The following is a 17,533-nucleotide window of genomic DNA, read 5'->3' as shown; positions in this document are numbered from 1 at the left end:
ATGGATGCAACAATTGACTAAGGAAGAGCACATCAAGTTAGCAAAGGTATATTGAGTACTTACTATGTATAAGATCTAGGCTAGCTGTGGTGGACATTTAAATAATGATATCATTTCAAATGTTATTACAAGCTTGTTATCTGTTAAGGAAACCAAAAGTTAGAATATGTTTCTATACATAAATTGATTAATACATTTGAATAAATACTTTGGAGCAACTAATAGTTTCCAAGATCTATATTTGCCCCTAATAATTTAATGGTCATTGAAAACATGTGGTTCCTGTCTTGGACTTTATGGACTGATAGAAAGACAAGCAATCCAATAACGTCACAAGCAAATGTACACCACATTGTTACTAGCACTTGGAAGAAGGTTCTAATGGTGTTATGCCTGAAATAGGGGATTTTTCTTCCTTGTTCTGCTGTTCCATCTTCTGTCTGCTCTTGGCACTACAGCCAAAGGGCATTAGAAACATATATCAGGTCAGTTACTCCTCTGTTCCTAAAGCCTCCCTCTCATTCACAGCAAACGTATTTATATACTTTCTGTCCTTTGCTCTCACACATTTTCCCCATTCATTCCTCTTGCATCTGAAATCATTTAAATATGTTAGGCAGGTTCCCACCTCAGGGTCTTTTCACTGATCCTCTCATTACCTTACACTGCCTTTCTCAGTTACTGAGTAACTTTCCTTCTTCCTTTCTTTAGCTCCTTTTAAAAATGCAACTTTCTGTTAGTCCTTCCCACATGATCCTGTTTCAAATCCAGACATCAGATCTCTGCTATTTTCCAATTCTTTTCTCTTCTTTGTTTTCATCTAGTACTGATTACCACTTGTAGTCCGTAGTTTATTTTTCTTTACTGTGTATCTCCCATTGGAAAATGATCGCAACAAATACAGAGTTTTAAAAACAGATATTTTCTTTTATCATAATCCCTAGCACAGGATTTGCCTGGCACATAAGAGACCTGTAATAAATATTTTCTGAATAAGTACATTCACAGGGAGGTTGGAAGACAATCTCTGAGGAATTAATAATTTGACATTCAACTGAAAGCTCCAAACAAGGTAAAGAGAGAGGGAAATGAAGGCAGCAATAACATTGGTAGTACCATTTACTGTTGCAACTTTCCAAGGCATCCTCGTGGTGTGTTGGGTTAAGTGATGAACTGCTAACTAGAAGGTTGGTGGTTTGAACCTACCAGCCAGTCCATGTAAGAAAGATGTAGTGTACTTCCATAAAGATTTACAGCTGTAGAAAGTGTGAGGACCAGTTCTACTTCAATCTATAGTTATATTATGTGTCATAATTCACTCAATGATAGATAATGTGTTTGGCTTTGTACTGAACAGTTATTTTAATCTTTAGAAGACTCTTCCAAGGCAGGTAATATTATTACTGTATCTCCATTTTATAGATAAGAATTTGAGGCAGGGCATTTTCTGGGCAGGAAAGTAGCGTGTATAGAATGTCTGGTTTAAGGAAATCCAGTCAGGGGAATAAATGAAGATGTGTGGCTGGAGCTGAAAGAGAGGATGTGGTGGAAAGGATCCTGGGAAGAGAGGTAAAGGGTCAGGTGGCCGATGGAGGTGTGTACAGAATGAATATATCTTCCAATTTCTCAGGACAGTCTTTCCTGTAAACATTGTATAACCTAGTGCATCCGCTTTTACTCTGGTTGAATTTAATGCTTCCCTGACTTGGATGACAAAGTGGGTTAAGGAGTTGCACGTGTCTCCTAAGAGCAATGAGCCCAATTAAGAAGTGTTAACGTGATCAGATTCCCATTTTGTGAAAATAATCCTGGCTACGGTATGAAAAATAAACTCAATTAGAGGAATCGATTCAAAGGAATGAATTAGGAAACAATAACCTATAATGGTTGCTTGGGGGTCGGTGGTAGTAGAAAAGATGGAGAAACAAGACCAGACTTCAAAAATTCCTAGAGGGTAAAATGACGTTCCTTTGATGATAAAGAAGACAGAGAAGAAGGGAGGTGTCAACAAAAATCCCTAGGGTTCTGGTTTCAGCAACTAGATGAAGGAATTTAAATTCAATATAATGTGGAATGTTGGAAGACTATTTGTGTATGTATAAAGAAACCTGCCAGTGTAGTTTTACGTGTTGGGCTGTGATCCTTATGGTCAGCAGTTTGAAACCACCAGCCGCTCTGTGGAGAAAGACTGGGCTTTCTATGCTGGTGAACATACACAGTCTCGGAAACACACAAGGAATCAGCATTGTCTCAGTGGCAGTGAGTGAGGCTGGGGGAAGGAATACAGATTAGTAAATGTGAAATTTTTTAAAATGTCAGTAACATTAACAAGTATCATATGTCTAGTCAATGATTATAATACAGGCTATAGTTCAAATGTTCAGAATCTACAAAGGATCAAATCCTATTTAAAAAATAAATTCTTAAATAAATTTATTCTATGATTATTGATATATGAGGACACCCCCCAAAAAAGGATTTTGCTTCAAAGCTATGTATTTAAATTAAAAAATAAACAAGCAAACAAACAAAAAATCCTTATCCCCTCAAAGTACTCCCCATTACGCTTAATACATATGCCAAATCTGCAATTCCAATTCTTGGAAACGTTTTTCAAACTCATCAGTTTGTGTGGCTAACAGCATCACCTTCATTTTTTCCTTCACCTCTTTTACATTGTAAAATTGTTGTCCTTTCATAACCCTCTTCATTCACCAAAACAAAAGGAAATCACACTGAGTGAGGTCAGGTGAGTCAGGTGCATAGGGCAAGAGAGGCATGTTGTATCTTATCGAAAACGAGATGGCTGCATGAGCAGGTGCATTGTCGTAGTGGCAAAACCAGTCCCCCATCTACCACAAATCAGGCCTTTTATGTTGCACACAGTTACACTATCATTTCAGAACCTCTAAATAGAAAGCTTGATTAACAGTCTGACATGGTGGAATGAACTCTAAAAGCACTATTAATTAACATTTTGCGTGTTTCAGGAAGTTGAAAGATGTCAAATCAGAAAAAGGTTTGTCATCAATCACCATTTCACCTTTTTTTGAAATGAGAAAACCACTCATACGTTTCAGTTTTTCCTATAGAGCTGTCTTTGTAATCGGTGTTCACAACAGTTGTGGTATTTTTTCCCAAGCAGGAAACAGAGTTTCACAGCCCCACATTGTTCTCTTAAATCAGCCATTACAAAAATCGAAGTTCAAGCAAAACTGCTTTTATGACAAAATTCACTACGATCAGAGAGAACCTTCCCAGGCGATGCAACTGGGTGCACTAACTCAGAGCTATTTGCTAGATGCTCTTCTGATGGGGAAAAAAGCTCCGCCTAGTGGAATTCTGTTAGGGAGTTAGGGGAGGTTACCCGTAGTATAGTGAATATAACACATTTAATTGGTTCAATTTGGTAAGATTTTATATATAAACAACTATGAAACATGATCCCCTAAAAGGAATGCACATACGCATCACCATCAGGAACTTCCTCATGCATACTTGTATCCCTGCCTTACACTTCTCCTTATCCCACCTCCACCCCTAGACCATCACCGGTCTGTGTTCTGTTCCTATACATAACTTTGCTTCCTAGAATTCTATATAAATATAACTATAAAATATAAAAGAACCACTCCTTATGATTTCTTTGATGCAGAATTATTTTGAGATATATAAGATGAACTTCAAAATAAAGAAAATTGGTTAGAGTGTCTATCTGTAAATCAGTCTTTTTTTTTCTCTCATGAATAGTTTTCCATTGTGTGGATAACTCCAGTGTTTACTCATTTACTTCTTGGTGGTTATGTGGATTGTTGTCTGTTTTAAATTTTTGTAAACAAACTATTGTAAATAAAGATATATGCCTTTGTTTCTCTTGAGCAAATACCCAGGAATGGACGGATTATGTGGTAAATTTATATATCACTTTTTAGGAAATTGACACTGATTCCAAAGTGTCTTGTATCATTTTACTTTTTCATCAGCAGTGTATGTGAGGTCTATTATATTTTCTCTCCAACATTTTGTATGTTCAATATTTTAGAATTTAGGCATTCTGATAGGTATGTAGTGGTATCTCACTGTGTTTTAAACTTTTATGTCCCTTCAGATGTTAAGCATCTTGTTGTACGCTAATTTGCCACATAAGGATATTACACGCAAGGATATCAGAAGGGAACCCTGGTGGCAGGCACCTACCAACAGCACCCAATTCTGGTAAGATATTTAAAATACATATATTATAAATATAAATTAATGTAAAAATTTTATAAGTTCACACTCACCAGCTGCTCCATGAGAGAAGTGTTAGACTTTCTATTCCTATAAATAGTCACATAGTTTCTACTATGTCCTTTAGGGTCACCACTATGAATCAGAATTCACTTGATGACAGTTTTTATTTGCTATATGTGTAGTTTTTTCATGAAATGTTATTTAGTTTTCCCACTCTACACTGAGTTGAACGTTGTCTGTACTATACTACTGTGCTTGAAGGATATTTTCACTTGATACAGAACTCAGGGTTAACAGCTTTTACTTGTTATTGCCATTACTTTAACACCTTTTCTCCACTGTTTTTCCACTTGCATTATTTCTCATAAGACATTTGCTTTAATTCTTATCCTTGTTCACTTGTATATTATGTGCTTTTCTCTATGTTTAATCTGTCACAATTTTTAAGAAATCTGATCATGACATACGTTTCACAATATGCAGTCCTTTGTGATTTTCGTGATTGGGGTTATTGAGTCCCTTGTACCTGTCGGTGCAGGGTTTTCCTCAAATTTGGAAAGTTAACCCCATTATTTTTTAAATATCCTCTAGTTACAGGTATATCGGGTTTTATCATGTTCCTGGTGATCTCAATGATGCTCTTTTCCTTTAATTCACTTTTTCCACATTTCATTTTATTTTAAATCTCTGGTCAATTGACAGAATAAGTGAATTAACACATAGTAATGTCTTTTAATTTTTAAATTTAACAGATTTTAAGCTTCCACATAATATTGAAGTTGTGTATTTTATCATTCTTCCAATATTTGCCTAAGCTAGCTTATGGTCGGTATACCTTTGATAACCTGATTTACTTTCCCATGATTGTTACATTTTCTACACATTTCTTGAAGAAAAACACATATAATATCAAAAGAAAACTTATAGAAACTTAAAGTAAATTTAAAAAAAATCTAAACAGTAACATGAAATCTTAGGGTTTACATATTGCCAGAAACTATGAAATCCCCACAAAGGAGAACCAATAATGGATTTTTTGCCCCTGTCTTTTGGGAAATAAACTTTATAATAGAAATTTATTTATAATCATAGCTGCAAAATTGCCTCTAGGAAAAATCTTTTTATTTTCAATGTAGGCTTCTATATATACCTAATCTGCATTTATCTCAGGCTAATATGTTCAATCAAATTTTTAATACAGTTACCACCATTCTGCCCACTGTTCTCTATTGTGATAATAAGTCTCTGATTTGAAAATGTGTCTTCTTCATTTTGAGAAACTTCTCTAGATAACAAATTACTTATCCTCGATTTCTCTTCCTCTCAATATGTAGTGTTCCCTGATCATTTAAAACAGTTTTTGCAACTGTCAATTTACCATGTAATTGTATCGTTTATTCTAAAATTCACGCCGACCAACATTTACTATTGGTCTGCAATAAGATACACCGACTCACCAGTTGCAAAAGTGTGTTCAAAGATAGCAATGATGGTGCCGGACCAAGCTAGGGTTTCTGTCGTGTGCATAAGATTACTATGAGTCAGAAAAGGCTTGATGGCATTTAACAACAGAGAACATTCCATGGATTCCCCACATTGTCTATCCTTACGAATATTAAATAGTGAATTGTTTCACTTATGAGGAAGCTCAACAAAAGCACTAAGTGTTCTATAACAGTGTTTGTAAGAGGACTAATCATTGAGGTGGAACTTAATTTTTTATTTTTTATTTCTTTTTTTTTTAATTTCAACTGCTGGAAATAAAAAAAAAAATCATTGATAGAATTTGGTATTACATGTCTCTGAGGCAAAATACTTCTGTAATTTCTTATGCCCTCCCTGCTAGTTGTCTTCAACTCACCTTCAAAGTATGATTTAGAAATTTATTTTTTAAGTAGAGACAAATCGCTTTTGTATTCAAAACAGTTTTTAATGAGGTTCCATTGAGAAATGAAGGAAAAGTGGCAATAGAAGTTAATGAAGAAAATAGTCAGTCTTCTGCTGCTACTTGCTGACGCGTGTCAAGTGGTAGTCCCGTCCAGGTCTGTGAAGCGTGGAAAGGAAATCAGGTGGGAGGGGTCCTAAATGGTGGCCAGATTTTCAAATCTCTACAATTAAATGTACTGAAAATATAGGGCCTGTGGCAAGTTATATAAATAAATCTCATAGAAAAACTAAGTGTGGGGTTGAAATGCACAGAACATGATGTATTCATAACAGTGAACATTGAAAGACTGTTTTCTCACCCAGAGATTTTAAAATAAACTCTCACATAAAGAAATACTTAAAAAATATATTTTCTAGATAAAAAATAGCACAGCAAGAGGATAATTAACTGACATAAAATGTATATAATCTATGGAATTATTTTATTCTCTATATATGTTAATATACATCTAAATTTAATTTCACAAGTTAAGAAAATGGTACTTTCTTTTACTTCTCTGTAACACTATTTTGTGGATTCTTTTTCATATCCATCATTTCAAAACCAAATTTAATTTTAATCTGAGATAAGAGAAAGATCACCTAAGAGAACCTCATTTCGTGACAGCCCGAAGTAACTATTTCCCAATCAGTTTTGCACACCAATATTAATTAGTGCTATTGTCAAGTTAAAATAAAATTAATTATGAAATTATTCAGTCAATTTTATACGTAAAATTTTAAATAGCTATATAGAGTTTTCTCCTAAGAGGGAATATATATATATATTTAAAATAAAGTAAAATCCTCCAGAAAATAGAAGATAAAATTAAAAGAATGACTATGATGATAGAGCCAACACAACCATCTCAAATGCTCTGAGTAATGTGAGCATTCAATACCTGTGGGCAGTTACAATTGCTATCGCTTTTGATTCAATTGTTTGAAAACTTGAACTTTTGGTTCACATCTTAAAAGAACAGGCTTCAAAAAGTTCATGGGAAAATTCAATTATCCTTTAATTTCATTTTTCACTAACTTTTTGAAGTGTCTGTGTGTGACAGATTGGAAACAGCTTACGGTGTTGCATACGAGCACGTGGACATACCAAGATAAGTTGGGATAAAAACTAGCTATTAGAAGTGAGTGATCTGAGGGGCAGGATATGTAGACAGGGTTCCTCATCAGAAACTCATGAAACAGACAAAACTTTCACTTCAAGTGCCTTTCCTCTCACAGACGTCTTCTAAAGTCATCATTGGCTGGAACATGTCTGCCCATCTTTCCCCTTACTCCCATAGTGCTACCCTGTACATGGCGGTACCCGCTGTCCTCTCGGACGCTCTCTCTGTTCATTCTGCCTTTGCAGTGCCACCACGTGGCTAATGGTGCTTTCCTCCTTTCTCTTTCTAGCCTATGGGAGGGACTTTGGACCTAATCACACTGGTTCTAATTGTACTCCCCTTTTAAGGAATTTTCAACAGTTAAAGGCTGGACAGAGAAAGCAGAACCTTCCTTTTTGTCTCTCAAGATTGGCAAAGTCTAGGTATTTCCTATAAATGGAGCCATACAAATGTGAACCGTGGTGACTGCAATCTCTCTTTCATTCATAATATTGGGTGAATATTTTTGTAATGCCTTCAAAAATGTGAGAGAGCTCTAAGTATTTGAGGAAAAGATAAATAAGGAAGAAATGGGAAGAAAACTCAGATTGTAGTGTCTAGGAATCTAAAACTGAATAAGGTCTTAAGGCGGCAGTAAACATGAGTTACAAATGCCGTAGAAATACTAAAGGAAGGAAAAGACCATTGGTATGTGCAATTAAGAGGTGTCATGTTCCAGGGAAATGTCCCTGTAGTGGTGAAACAGGTTGTATAGAATTCTTGAAGAATGAATAGGAGTTAAGGAAATGTGGACATTTAGGTGTGAACTACTCTTAAAAAGAAGATTATAAAGTCCATGAGGGAGGGCAGTAGTTCATAGAGGCAAAGATTCAGAACTAATCATTGAACCTTAGAACTGGAAATAACTAGAAAATACCAAATCTAAATTAACTTCCACATTACTGTCATTAGAATCCTTTAGAATTAAGGAACCATGAGCTTTAAATAGTAATTTTTCCTCTGGAGTTGTTAATAGAGAGTTTTGCATTAAATGGACATAAATATCATTCCAGTACAGCCTCAGAGTTATTTTCTCCATAAATCTCAAAAATAAACATTAGATACACAGGTACACAGAGAAGAGAATGTGACCTTAAACAAACTACAAATCATAAGGAAAATATTGGTATAAATTTAAGGAAATCCACAACAAAAAAGAAAAAAAATATCACTTAAGGCAAAGAAAAAAATGTTATTTCAAACTGTAGATATTTATTGAAGGCCTACTAGGCATATGGTTTGGCTATTTCAACTGGGAGAATTGCCATCTTATTTCAACATGAATTTTCCTTTTACTACTTGCTCTTCTGTAGGATCTTTAGTGCTCCTTGATATGGTCATTTTGTGTCCTTCATTCCTGTCCAGTGACATTCAAGAGATGAGGAAAAGAGTGTGCAAAATTGGATCAAGTCAAATAAAGTTATTGTCGATCTGTAGGAAAAAATTATATATATATATTTAGGCAGCAAGCACAGTGAGGGCCTTTGCTCTCATAGGCATTACTTTTAGGGTCTCAGGGATTTTGAATGATAAGATCTGGTTATTTTAGTTAGACATATTACCCCAGTGCCTCAGGTGGAAAATCCTTTTACCTGAAGTCTAAACTTCTTAAACTTCATCCAGACAAGCTTACTACATTAGCAGAAGAAGTGTAACAGTTTGTATAATATTGATTAATCCCCCAGAGTAATAAGTATTTTGAAGTTTAGGCTACAAGGATAAGTAATATAGGAAATCAGAAAGAAAGAAATGACCAATACAGTGAAGTATTTACATAATGCTTTCAAAAGAATATTGAAATGAACTTAGTCTTAGAAACTGGATATGTTTTGTCGCTCATAATAAAGAAGGGAGGATGTTCTATGAAGAAAAAGCATGTATGCAAAAATGTTGAAATTGTGACCTGGAGCTCTAAGGTGCTTCACTTAGATCCTTTCAAAAGTCACCCAGTACATAAAAATATCTGTAATGATTATTTATATAGTGCTGTCGTGATATCAAAATAAAGAGCTCTGATCCATTTTCTGTGCTCAGAAAATGACAGTTTAACAGGAAGGCACTTTATGTTATTATTTTTTTAAGCGTTCCATTAGCATATCAATTAGCAGTCCAGGCTATCTTAGCTCTACAATAATGATGATTATAATAACTACCATTATTATAATAAATTGAGTAATTTAAATCCTTTCTATTGATCCTATGTTGATTGCATAAACTTACCCATGACAGTCAAATCAATTCCTGCTCATAGTGAGCCTATGGGAGAGAGCAGAATTGTCCATGTAGGGCTTTTAATGTCGTCAACCATGATAGGAGCTGAGGGCTGCATCTTTCTCCTGGGGAGCTGCTGTTGAGTCCTAATGGCTGACCTTTGATTACCTATGAGCACTTAATCCCTGGACCACCAAAGCCCAGTACCTAAGTATAAGCTGCTGGTACCCAGCTATAGTACTAAAGATATTAAGATCTTTTTCTGTGATAAAATTTTCTTCTAGTTTATAATTTCACTATGAATTTTGATTGGGGAAAACGATCCAAAACCCTGTGTGTCTCAAGATTTGTAAAACAATGGATTGCTTTGCCTTTAAAACAAAAATCAGTGGATATGCACATGAAATCCCAGCCCAAGCTTTGGGCATGGAGTAGGAACATGGGATTTGCTGAGGGCTAATGTGAAATAAATGGTCAATTCATGTTGGTTAATTGAATTATTTAAAAATTCTATCCTAGAAGTTAGACCTAATTATTATTTTTACAATTCCTTCATGAATGATGGTAGATCTATCTTCCAAGTGTATATGTTATTACTAGGAATACAGTTCAATCCAGTAATTATTTACATGCCTATCACATAAAACAAAAAGCCAGACCCACTGGTATCAGAATTGACTATGGTAGAGTTTCCCACTCATGGTCATCATCCTTATATACAGAGTTCGTTTTTTTTTTTTTTATATACAGAGTTCTTGAGATTGTACATCTGTACGAAGTATATGGCCTCATCTTTCGCCTAGTATAAGCAGGTGGGTTTCAAATGCTGACCGTGGAGTGGCAGGCCAACCCCAAACCCATAGCTCCGCCAGGCCTATTATATATTTACTATAAAATAAATTTATTCTGTGACTTCACACGTTTTTTACATAGTAGAAAGTGTATGAAGTTTATTGAATAGCCTTTTCAGACTCTGAGTAGGACTCAAAAGCTTAACCTCACTCTGATTGTGTAGATTTCAACTCATAGTGACACTCCAGGGGCAGGCTAGAACTGTCTCTACGGATTTCTAGGACAGTAACTCTTTATCAGAGTGGAAAGCCCCATCTTTTGCCCACAAAGTGGTTGGGGATTTTGAATTGCTGATCTAATCGTTATCAGCCAAACTTGTAAACACTGTACCTTGAGTTTGAATGTTTATATAAGGATCTCTGTCCCAGGCTAGGGGATAGGTGGGAGATACTGTCCTATTCATGAACCTAAAGCTCATAAAAGTAAATAAATATATTCTATTTATATAAATGAAGTCTAAATATATTCAGATAATTCCAGTGTACATTGCTCTCAATGGTTAAACATTTCCTTGAATTTTCAAACTAAAAGCCTAGAGTTCAATAATGACTCTGTGTGATTTCATTAAAAATTACATTTTGACAGTTTCTCGGAAGGCCAACATTTCATAATTAATGAATGCTCATCCAAAAGGTTGACCTTCTGAGTGACAGGATAAGTGGAAACTGGGGGAGACAGTTTTGGCTTTGGACTATTTATTGAAGTCTAAGGCATGTTCTCGTTTGGAATGAAAGTAATTTTGGAACCGTGCCTAAAAAACTGACTCTATATGTGAAGATTTGAAAGCTCTTTTAAAGTAAAAATTCATGCTGCCTACTTTGTGGTATGCTATATTTAAAATAAGAGAAATTGTAAAACAGCTTCAACTGCCTTCATCATTCATGGCCTCCTTTAAAGATTCTTGAGATTGAACTCCCAGGCTATAAAAGCAAAACTTCCAGACGCTTGATAGAAATGGCCCTGGCATTCATTTTCAAGTTGAATCTATGGGGTCTCTACTGACAGATGGCTTTCTTTTATCTGAAATTGAGTAAGTTAATTCAGTTACACCGAGGTTCAGAGATCAAGATATCATAAGGAATATGATGGGGAAATTTTTTCAGAAAAACAACTTTGAATCAATCAGATTTGGATTTGAATTCCAGTTCTGACCCTTGATAGCTGATGGTCTCATGTTTTGAGAATGATGAGGGCAATGAATGTACAAATGCACTTTGCACAATTGATGTGTGTGTATGGATTGTGATAAGAGTTGTATGAGCCCCTAATAAAATGACTAATAAAAGAAAAAAAGGGAAAAAAAAGATAGAATGCACAGAATCTCTGCACCAAAGAGAAGTAGTCCACAGGCAGCATTTCAGAGGGAAAGTGTATGAACAAGACTCAATGGTACTGAAGAAGAAGTTTGAGTTGCAATGAAAGTGTCAACCAAAACCAAGGCTTCAGGAATCAGTGGGAAGCCAAATGAAATGCTTCGATGAGCTGATGAAGCACTGGAAGCACTCACTAGTCTGTGGCAGGAAAACAGGATTTAGACAACTGAGTGGAAGAGATCAATATTTATACCCATTCCAAAGAAATGTGACCCAACAGAACACTCAGATTATACAACATCATTGCTATCACATGCAAGGAACATTTTGCTGAAGACCATCCAGCAACAGTTGCAGAAGTACATTGACAGGGAGCTGCCAGAGGCTCAGGCCAGATTCAGAAGAGGAAGTGGAACAAGAAAATCATTGCTGATGTCAGATGGATCTTGGCTGAAAGCAGAGAATCCTATATAGATGTTTACTGGTGTTTTGTTGACTCTGCAAAGACTTTTGACTACGTGGATCATAACAAAGTATGGATAGTCTTTAGACAAAGGGAAATTCCAGAATACTTCATTGTGCTCATGTAGAACTTGTACAAGGATCATGAGTCAGTTGTGCAATTAGAACAAGAGAATACTGCATAGTTGAAAATCAGGAAAGGTTTGTGCCAGAGTTTTATCCTTTCAGTATACTTAATTAATCTGTATGCTAAGCAAACAATCAGAGAAACTGGATTGTATGAAGAATAATGTGGCATCAGATGGAGGCAGGCTCATTAACAAAATGGGATATGCAGATGACACCATTTTGCTTGCTGAATGTGACGAGGACTTGAAACACCTGCCAACGAAGATCAAGGAGTGCAGCCGTTAGTATGTATGTAACTCGTTGTGAAGAAGAACAAAACCCTCACCACTGGACCAATACAGAACCTCCTGATAAATGGAGAAAAGATTGACCCCAAGCTTAGTGTCTTGCTGAGATCCACAATCTATGCTCATAAGCAGAAGTCAAAAGGCATCAAGAAGTCAAAAGAGATCAAAAGACAATGGGTGTTGTGTAAATCTGCTGCACAAGTATTAGATCAATTAATGTGTGTAAATCAATTAGTGTTGTGTAAATCAAAAAGACAATTAGTGTTTGTTGTGCAAATCAATTAATGTTGTGTAAATCAAAAAGACAATTAGTGTTTGTTGTGCAAATTTGCTGCACAAGTATCTGAATACTTCAGAGTATTGAAGAGCAAGGATGTTCCTTTGAGGACTAAGGTGTGTCTGAGCAAAGCCATGGTATTTTCCATGGTCTCATAGGCATGTGAAAATTTGACATGCTATAAGGAAGGCGGAAGAAGAATAGGTGCACTTGAGTTTGGTGCTGGCGAGCAATATTAAAAGCCCCAGGGACCGCTCAAAGTACAAACAAAACGTCTTGGAAGAAGTATGTTTCCGAGTGCTCCTTAGAGGCATGGATGCTGAGACTTGATCTTACGTAATTCGGACACGCTGTCAGGAGAGACCAGTCCCTGGAGAAGGACATTGTGCTTGGTAAATCAGAGGGATGGCGGAAAGAGGACGGCCCCGACGGAGAGGAACTGACACAGTGGCTGCAACAATGGGCCAAGCACAGGAACAGTGGGGAGGACGTGCAGGACTGGGCCGTGTTCCCTTCTGTTGTGCAGAAGGTAGCTGTGGGTTGGAACTGACTTGATCGCAGCTAACAACAACGTTATTGGGATTGGAACCAATGACATGAGACAAATTGCGTATGAACTGTTGAATGTAAAATCAATTTGTTTCCTAAACATTCAAAATAAAAATGTACAATAAAAATTGTTTTAAGAGACTTGGGGATGGGTTACTGAGAGGAACAGAAAACTGATAAAACTGTGTGGCAATCTGTGGCTTTTTCATGAAGATAATTGCCTAAAAATTACTTTTAGTGTTTTTATTTCATCTATTCATTTATTTGTTCCTTAATTTGTTCAGTGAATCTTATTCAATGAAGATTATTTACAAAGCCACCTGTTAAGCTGGTATTATAAAGATGGATCTGTTACTGCATTTAACTTTTTTTTTTTCCTTAGCAGGTGGATGGGGGAGGGTAGAAACGTGTAAACACATTTAGAAGTAAGAAAACATGTTAAGCAATGTGAAAAAAAATTGTATGAAACTTAAGAGAAGCGAAGAATTAACTCCAGCCAGTGGCTGGTAATATGGGCAAATAAATAAGAATTTCCTGAAGAATATAGAAAGCGAATCATTTGAAAATCTGTAGAGTGGGCAGAAAGGGATTTGTGACAGAGAAAATAGCGTTAACAGATTGAAAGGAGCAGGAATTGAGATGCAATTTGGATTGACTGGGAAATTGGGATTACAAAGGAAAAGAATAAGAAAAAACATTAGAAAGGATAGAGCCAGGGTAAGAGTCTGGGTTTTATTTCCTTGGTAAGAACAAGCCATTGGAGGAGTTTTTGAAGAAGGGTAGAAGGAAGTTGTAATTCAGGATGATGATTCTTGAAGAATACTTGTGTGTGGCGATAGTATTATGACATTTTATGGTTTACCAAAGGACTCTCCTAATTGATGTCGCTTTCTTATCGAGGCTGCTGATGTGCTGCTGCAACATGGAGCTAACGTCAATGGTCAAGATGCCGTTTTTTAACCCCACTGCACATTGCAGCGTACTATGGCCACAAACAGGAAAGTCAGACAGATGGATTCTTGAAGGTTAGGAGTCTGCTCCAATGTTCTAGGCTTTTGTTAAAACTGTTCTAACTTCAAATAAAACACAGTTAAGACATCCTTATGCTTTCCTAAATTCTCATCAGTCTTGACTTTCAAGAGTTTGTAGGTCCATAGAAATAGTTTAGCTACCATATTAATCATGTTTTACTGAGAGGTTACTATGCAAGGGAGTCAGTAGAGTCCATTGGTGTGTGACCACAGGACCTGGTGAGCCTCAATGTGAAGATGTCCAGCTTTATGACTATCTGCTATATAGTTTCTCAGATCTTCAGTTTCTTAATCTATAAAGCTCGGAAATATTAATAGTATTTACTTTATCTATTTGCTGCTATGATAAGATAATACTTCAAAGTATTTGTCAAATACTCAATAAGTGTCTGTGTGATGACGCTAGCGCAAACAATAAAACAAGTCATAAAGTCCCTAGCAACAGTTCCTGGGGGAGAAAAGTGCCATTCAGAAGCTTTGTTTCCTGTTTCCACTGTCAAGGGATGTAGTAGGCTGAATAACAGCCCCTGAAAAGTGTTCATATGCTAATCCCTGGCTTTGGTGAATGTTGCCTTCTATGGTAAAAGAGATTTTACAAACAAGATTAGATTAATGCTTGAAATGGGGAGATTATCCTGGGCTTTGTCATCACAGTCTTGTAAGAGGGAGGGAGCAAATCAAAGTAGTAAGAGGAGTCCGTATGGAAGCAAGAAGTTGGAGTGACCATAGGAGAGGCCAGAAATGAATAACTGCAGACAGTACAGAAACTGTAACGAGAACAGTAATGGAAACCTCAATATGTTCTTGACAGCACCTTGATTTTTCCCTTTGACCTTCAGAACTGTAAGAGAATAAATTTGTGTTATTTTAAGCACTGAGTTTGTGATGACATGTGACAGTGGCAAGAGGACACAAATAAATGTCAAATAACCTAGATACATAATAGCAAATGTGCTTTGATGGGATGTTCTTGTTGTTGCTAGGAGTCATTGGGTTGGTTCTGACTCATAGCAACTCCATGTGCAGCAGAACTAAGCACCGACCTCACAATCGTTGTTATGTTTGAGCCCATTGCTGCAGCCTGTGTCAATCCGTCTCCTCGGAGGTCTGCCTCTTTGTGCCTGTCCTACTGAACCAAACATGATGTCCCTTCCCAAAGACTGGTCTCTCCTGATAATATGTCCAAAGTATGCAAGACAAAGTATCTTTACTTCTACTGAGCATCCTGGTTGTGCTTCTTCCCAAACAAATGTTTGTTCTTTTGGCAGTCCAAATTACTTTCAATATTGTTTGCCAGCAACACAATCCAAATGCATTGATTGTTCGTTGTTCTTCTTATTCAATGTCCAACTTTCACATGCTTATGAGGTGATTGAAAATATGGCTTATATCAGGCACCACTTAATCCTCATAGTGAAATCCTTGTTCTTCAAGACTTCAAAGAGATCTTGTGCAGCAGATTTACACAATGCCATGGGTGTTTTGATTCCTTGACTGCTGTTTCCATAAGCATCAATTATAGAACTAAGCAAGATAAAATCCTTCACAGTTTCCATCTTTTCTCCATTTATCATGATGCTCCCTATCAGTTGTGAGGATTTTCGTGTAGAGTTTCAATTAGTATTGAAAGCTGCATTTCTGAATCTTAATCAGCAAGTGTTTCCAGCCCTCCTTACTTCCAGCAAGCAAGATTGTGGCATCTGCATATCACAGTTTGTTAATAGACTTTCCTCAAATCCTGAAGCCTATATCTTCTTAATATAATTCAGCTTCTCTGATTATTGGGCTTGCACACAGATTGAGTAATTATGGTGAAATCCTAATTCAGACATTTCCTGATTTTACATCATTATATTCTTTCCTTTAAACCAAGATCTATCGATGTCGGCAATAATACCCATTGTTCAATGTTCTCTTCTGAGTCTGGCATGAATTTCTGGCAACTCCCTGTCAATATACTATGCACCTTTTTTGAATAATCCTGAGCAAAATTGTATTTGCATGTGATATTAATGTTATTTTTGGAATGTTCAGAATTCTATGGGATCCATTTCTTTGAAATATGTACAAATATGAATCTCTTCCAATCAGTTGCCCAGGTAGCTGGCTTCCAGATAGCTTGGATAGAATATTCAAACATTTCAAATGGTCTTCTGTCAATCCCTAGAGCCTTGCTTTTCAGGACTGCCTTCGGCACAGCTTGGACTTCTCCTTCAGTACCATTGGTTCTTGATAATATGCTATTTCTTGAAATGTAAATTTTGAATAATTCTTTTTAAGGAACAATCGCTGGAAAATGTGACCTTCCTTATAGGAATGAAGCTGAAGACGGCATTATAGAATTATAGATATAACTTCTTTCAACAACACAAACATCAACTATACACATAAATTTCTCCAGAGAGAGTCCACAGAAATCTAATCAAGGACATCTGTGAGAGGAGACCAGGGAGAAGCTTCATAGTATCAGCCAAAGTGAGACCAGGGGCTGAGTGTGAAAAAGACCAGCAATTGTTCATATGTAAGTTCAAGCAGGCACTGAAGTTAAAACTTCAATGTGATTTTGTCCCTTAATTTTTCCATAATTCTAGCTTCTATCAGCTCCATCTTACCAATTATACACATGAATCTCAGACCAAGTAGAAAGCATATGAAGGTTACACAACTACTCATTAAAGAACTGGCGTATGTGCCAGCAATTTGCAAAAGTCTTCAGAAAGCCTATGTTCATTTTGAAGTATCAGAGCCTCATCTTATTCCTTTTCGATCTGTGACAAAAATAATGTAACGCAGGTAATTTGTCTACATGACTCGGGCAATATTCAAAATCAGGAATTTTCAACTTCAAAGTGCACTGTTTTTCAACCTTAACTTATCATAGGACTTTTTTTTAAATTCAACTTCATCATTTATTTTTTTGCTGAAAAAGTGCATCCCAAAGGATTTTTAAAAAATAATTTTATTGGGGGCTCATGCAACTCTTATCACAATACATACATACATCCTTTGTGTCAAGCACATTTGTACATTTGTTGCCATCATCATTCTCAAAACATTTGCTTTCTACTTGAGCCCTTGATATCAGCTCCTCATTTCCCCC

At 36.3% G+C, this 17,533-nt stretch overlaps 1 protein-coding gene across 1 annotated transcript in view; it reads left to right on the top strand.

The window, feature by feature from the left end:
- LOC101653524 (serine/threonine-protein kinase TNNI3K) overlaps window positions 1–17,533 on the top strand; it is a 354,136-nt gene that overhangs the window by 138,029 nt on the left and 198,574 nt on the right. Inside the window, 2 exon segments of the mRNA XM_045291740.1 lie at window positions 14,303–14,357; window positions 14,360–14,427. Of these exon segments, the coding sequence (XP_045147675.1) occupies window positions 14,303–14,357; window positions 14,360–14,427 (123 nt within the window).

This window comes from Echinops telfairi, unplaced genomic scaffold, assembly GCF_000313985.2.
Source record: "Echinops telfairi isolate 266 unplaced genomic scaffold, ASM31398v2 ScPeMD7_443;HRSCAF=831, whole genome shotgun sequence".
Taxonomy (NCBI): Eukaryota; Metazoa; Chordata; class Mammalia; order Afrosoricida; family Tenrecidae; genus Echinops; species Echinops telfairi.
The sequence above is the reverse complement of the archived record's forward strand: the minus strand, read 5'-3'. Positions and strand labels throughout refer to the sequence as shown.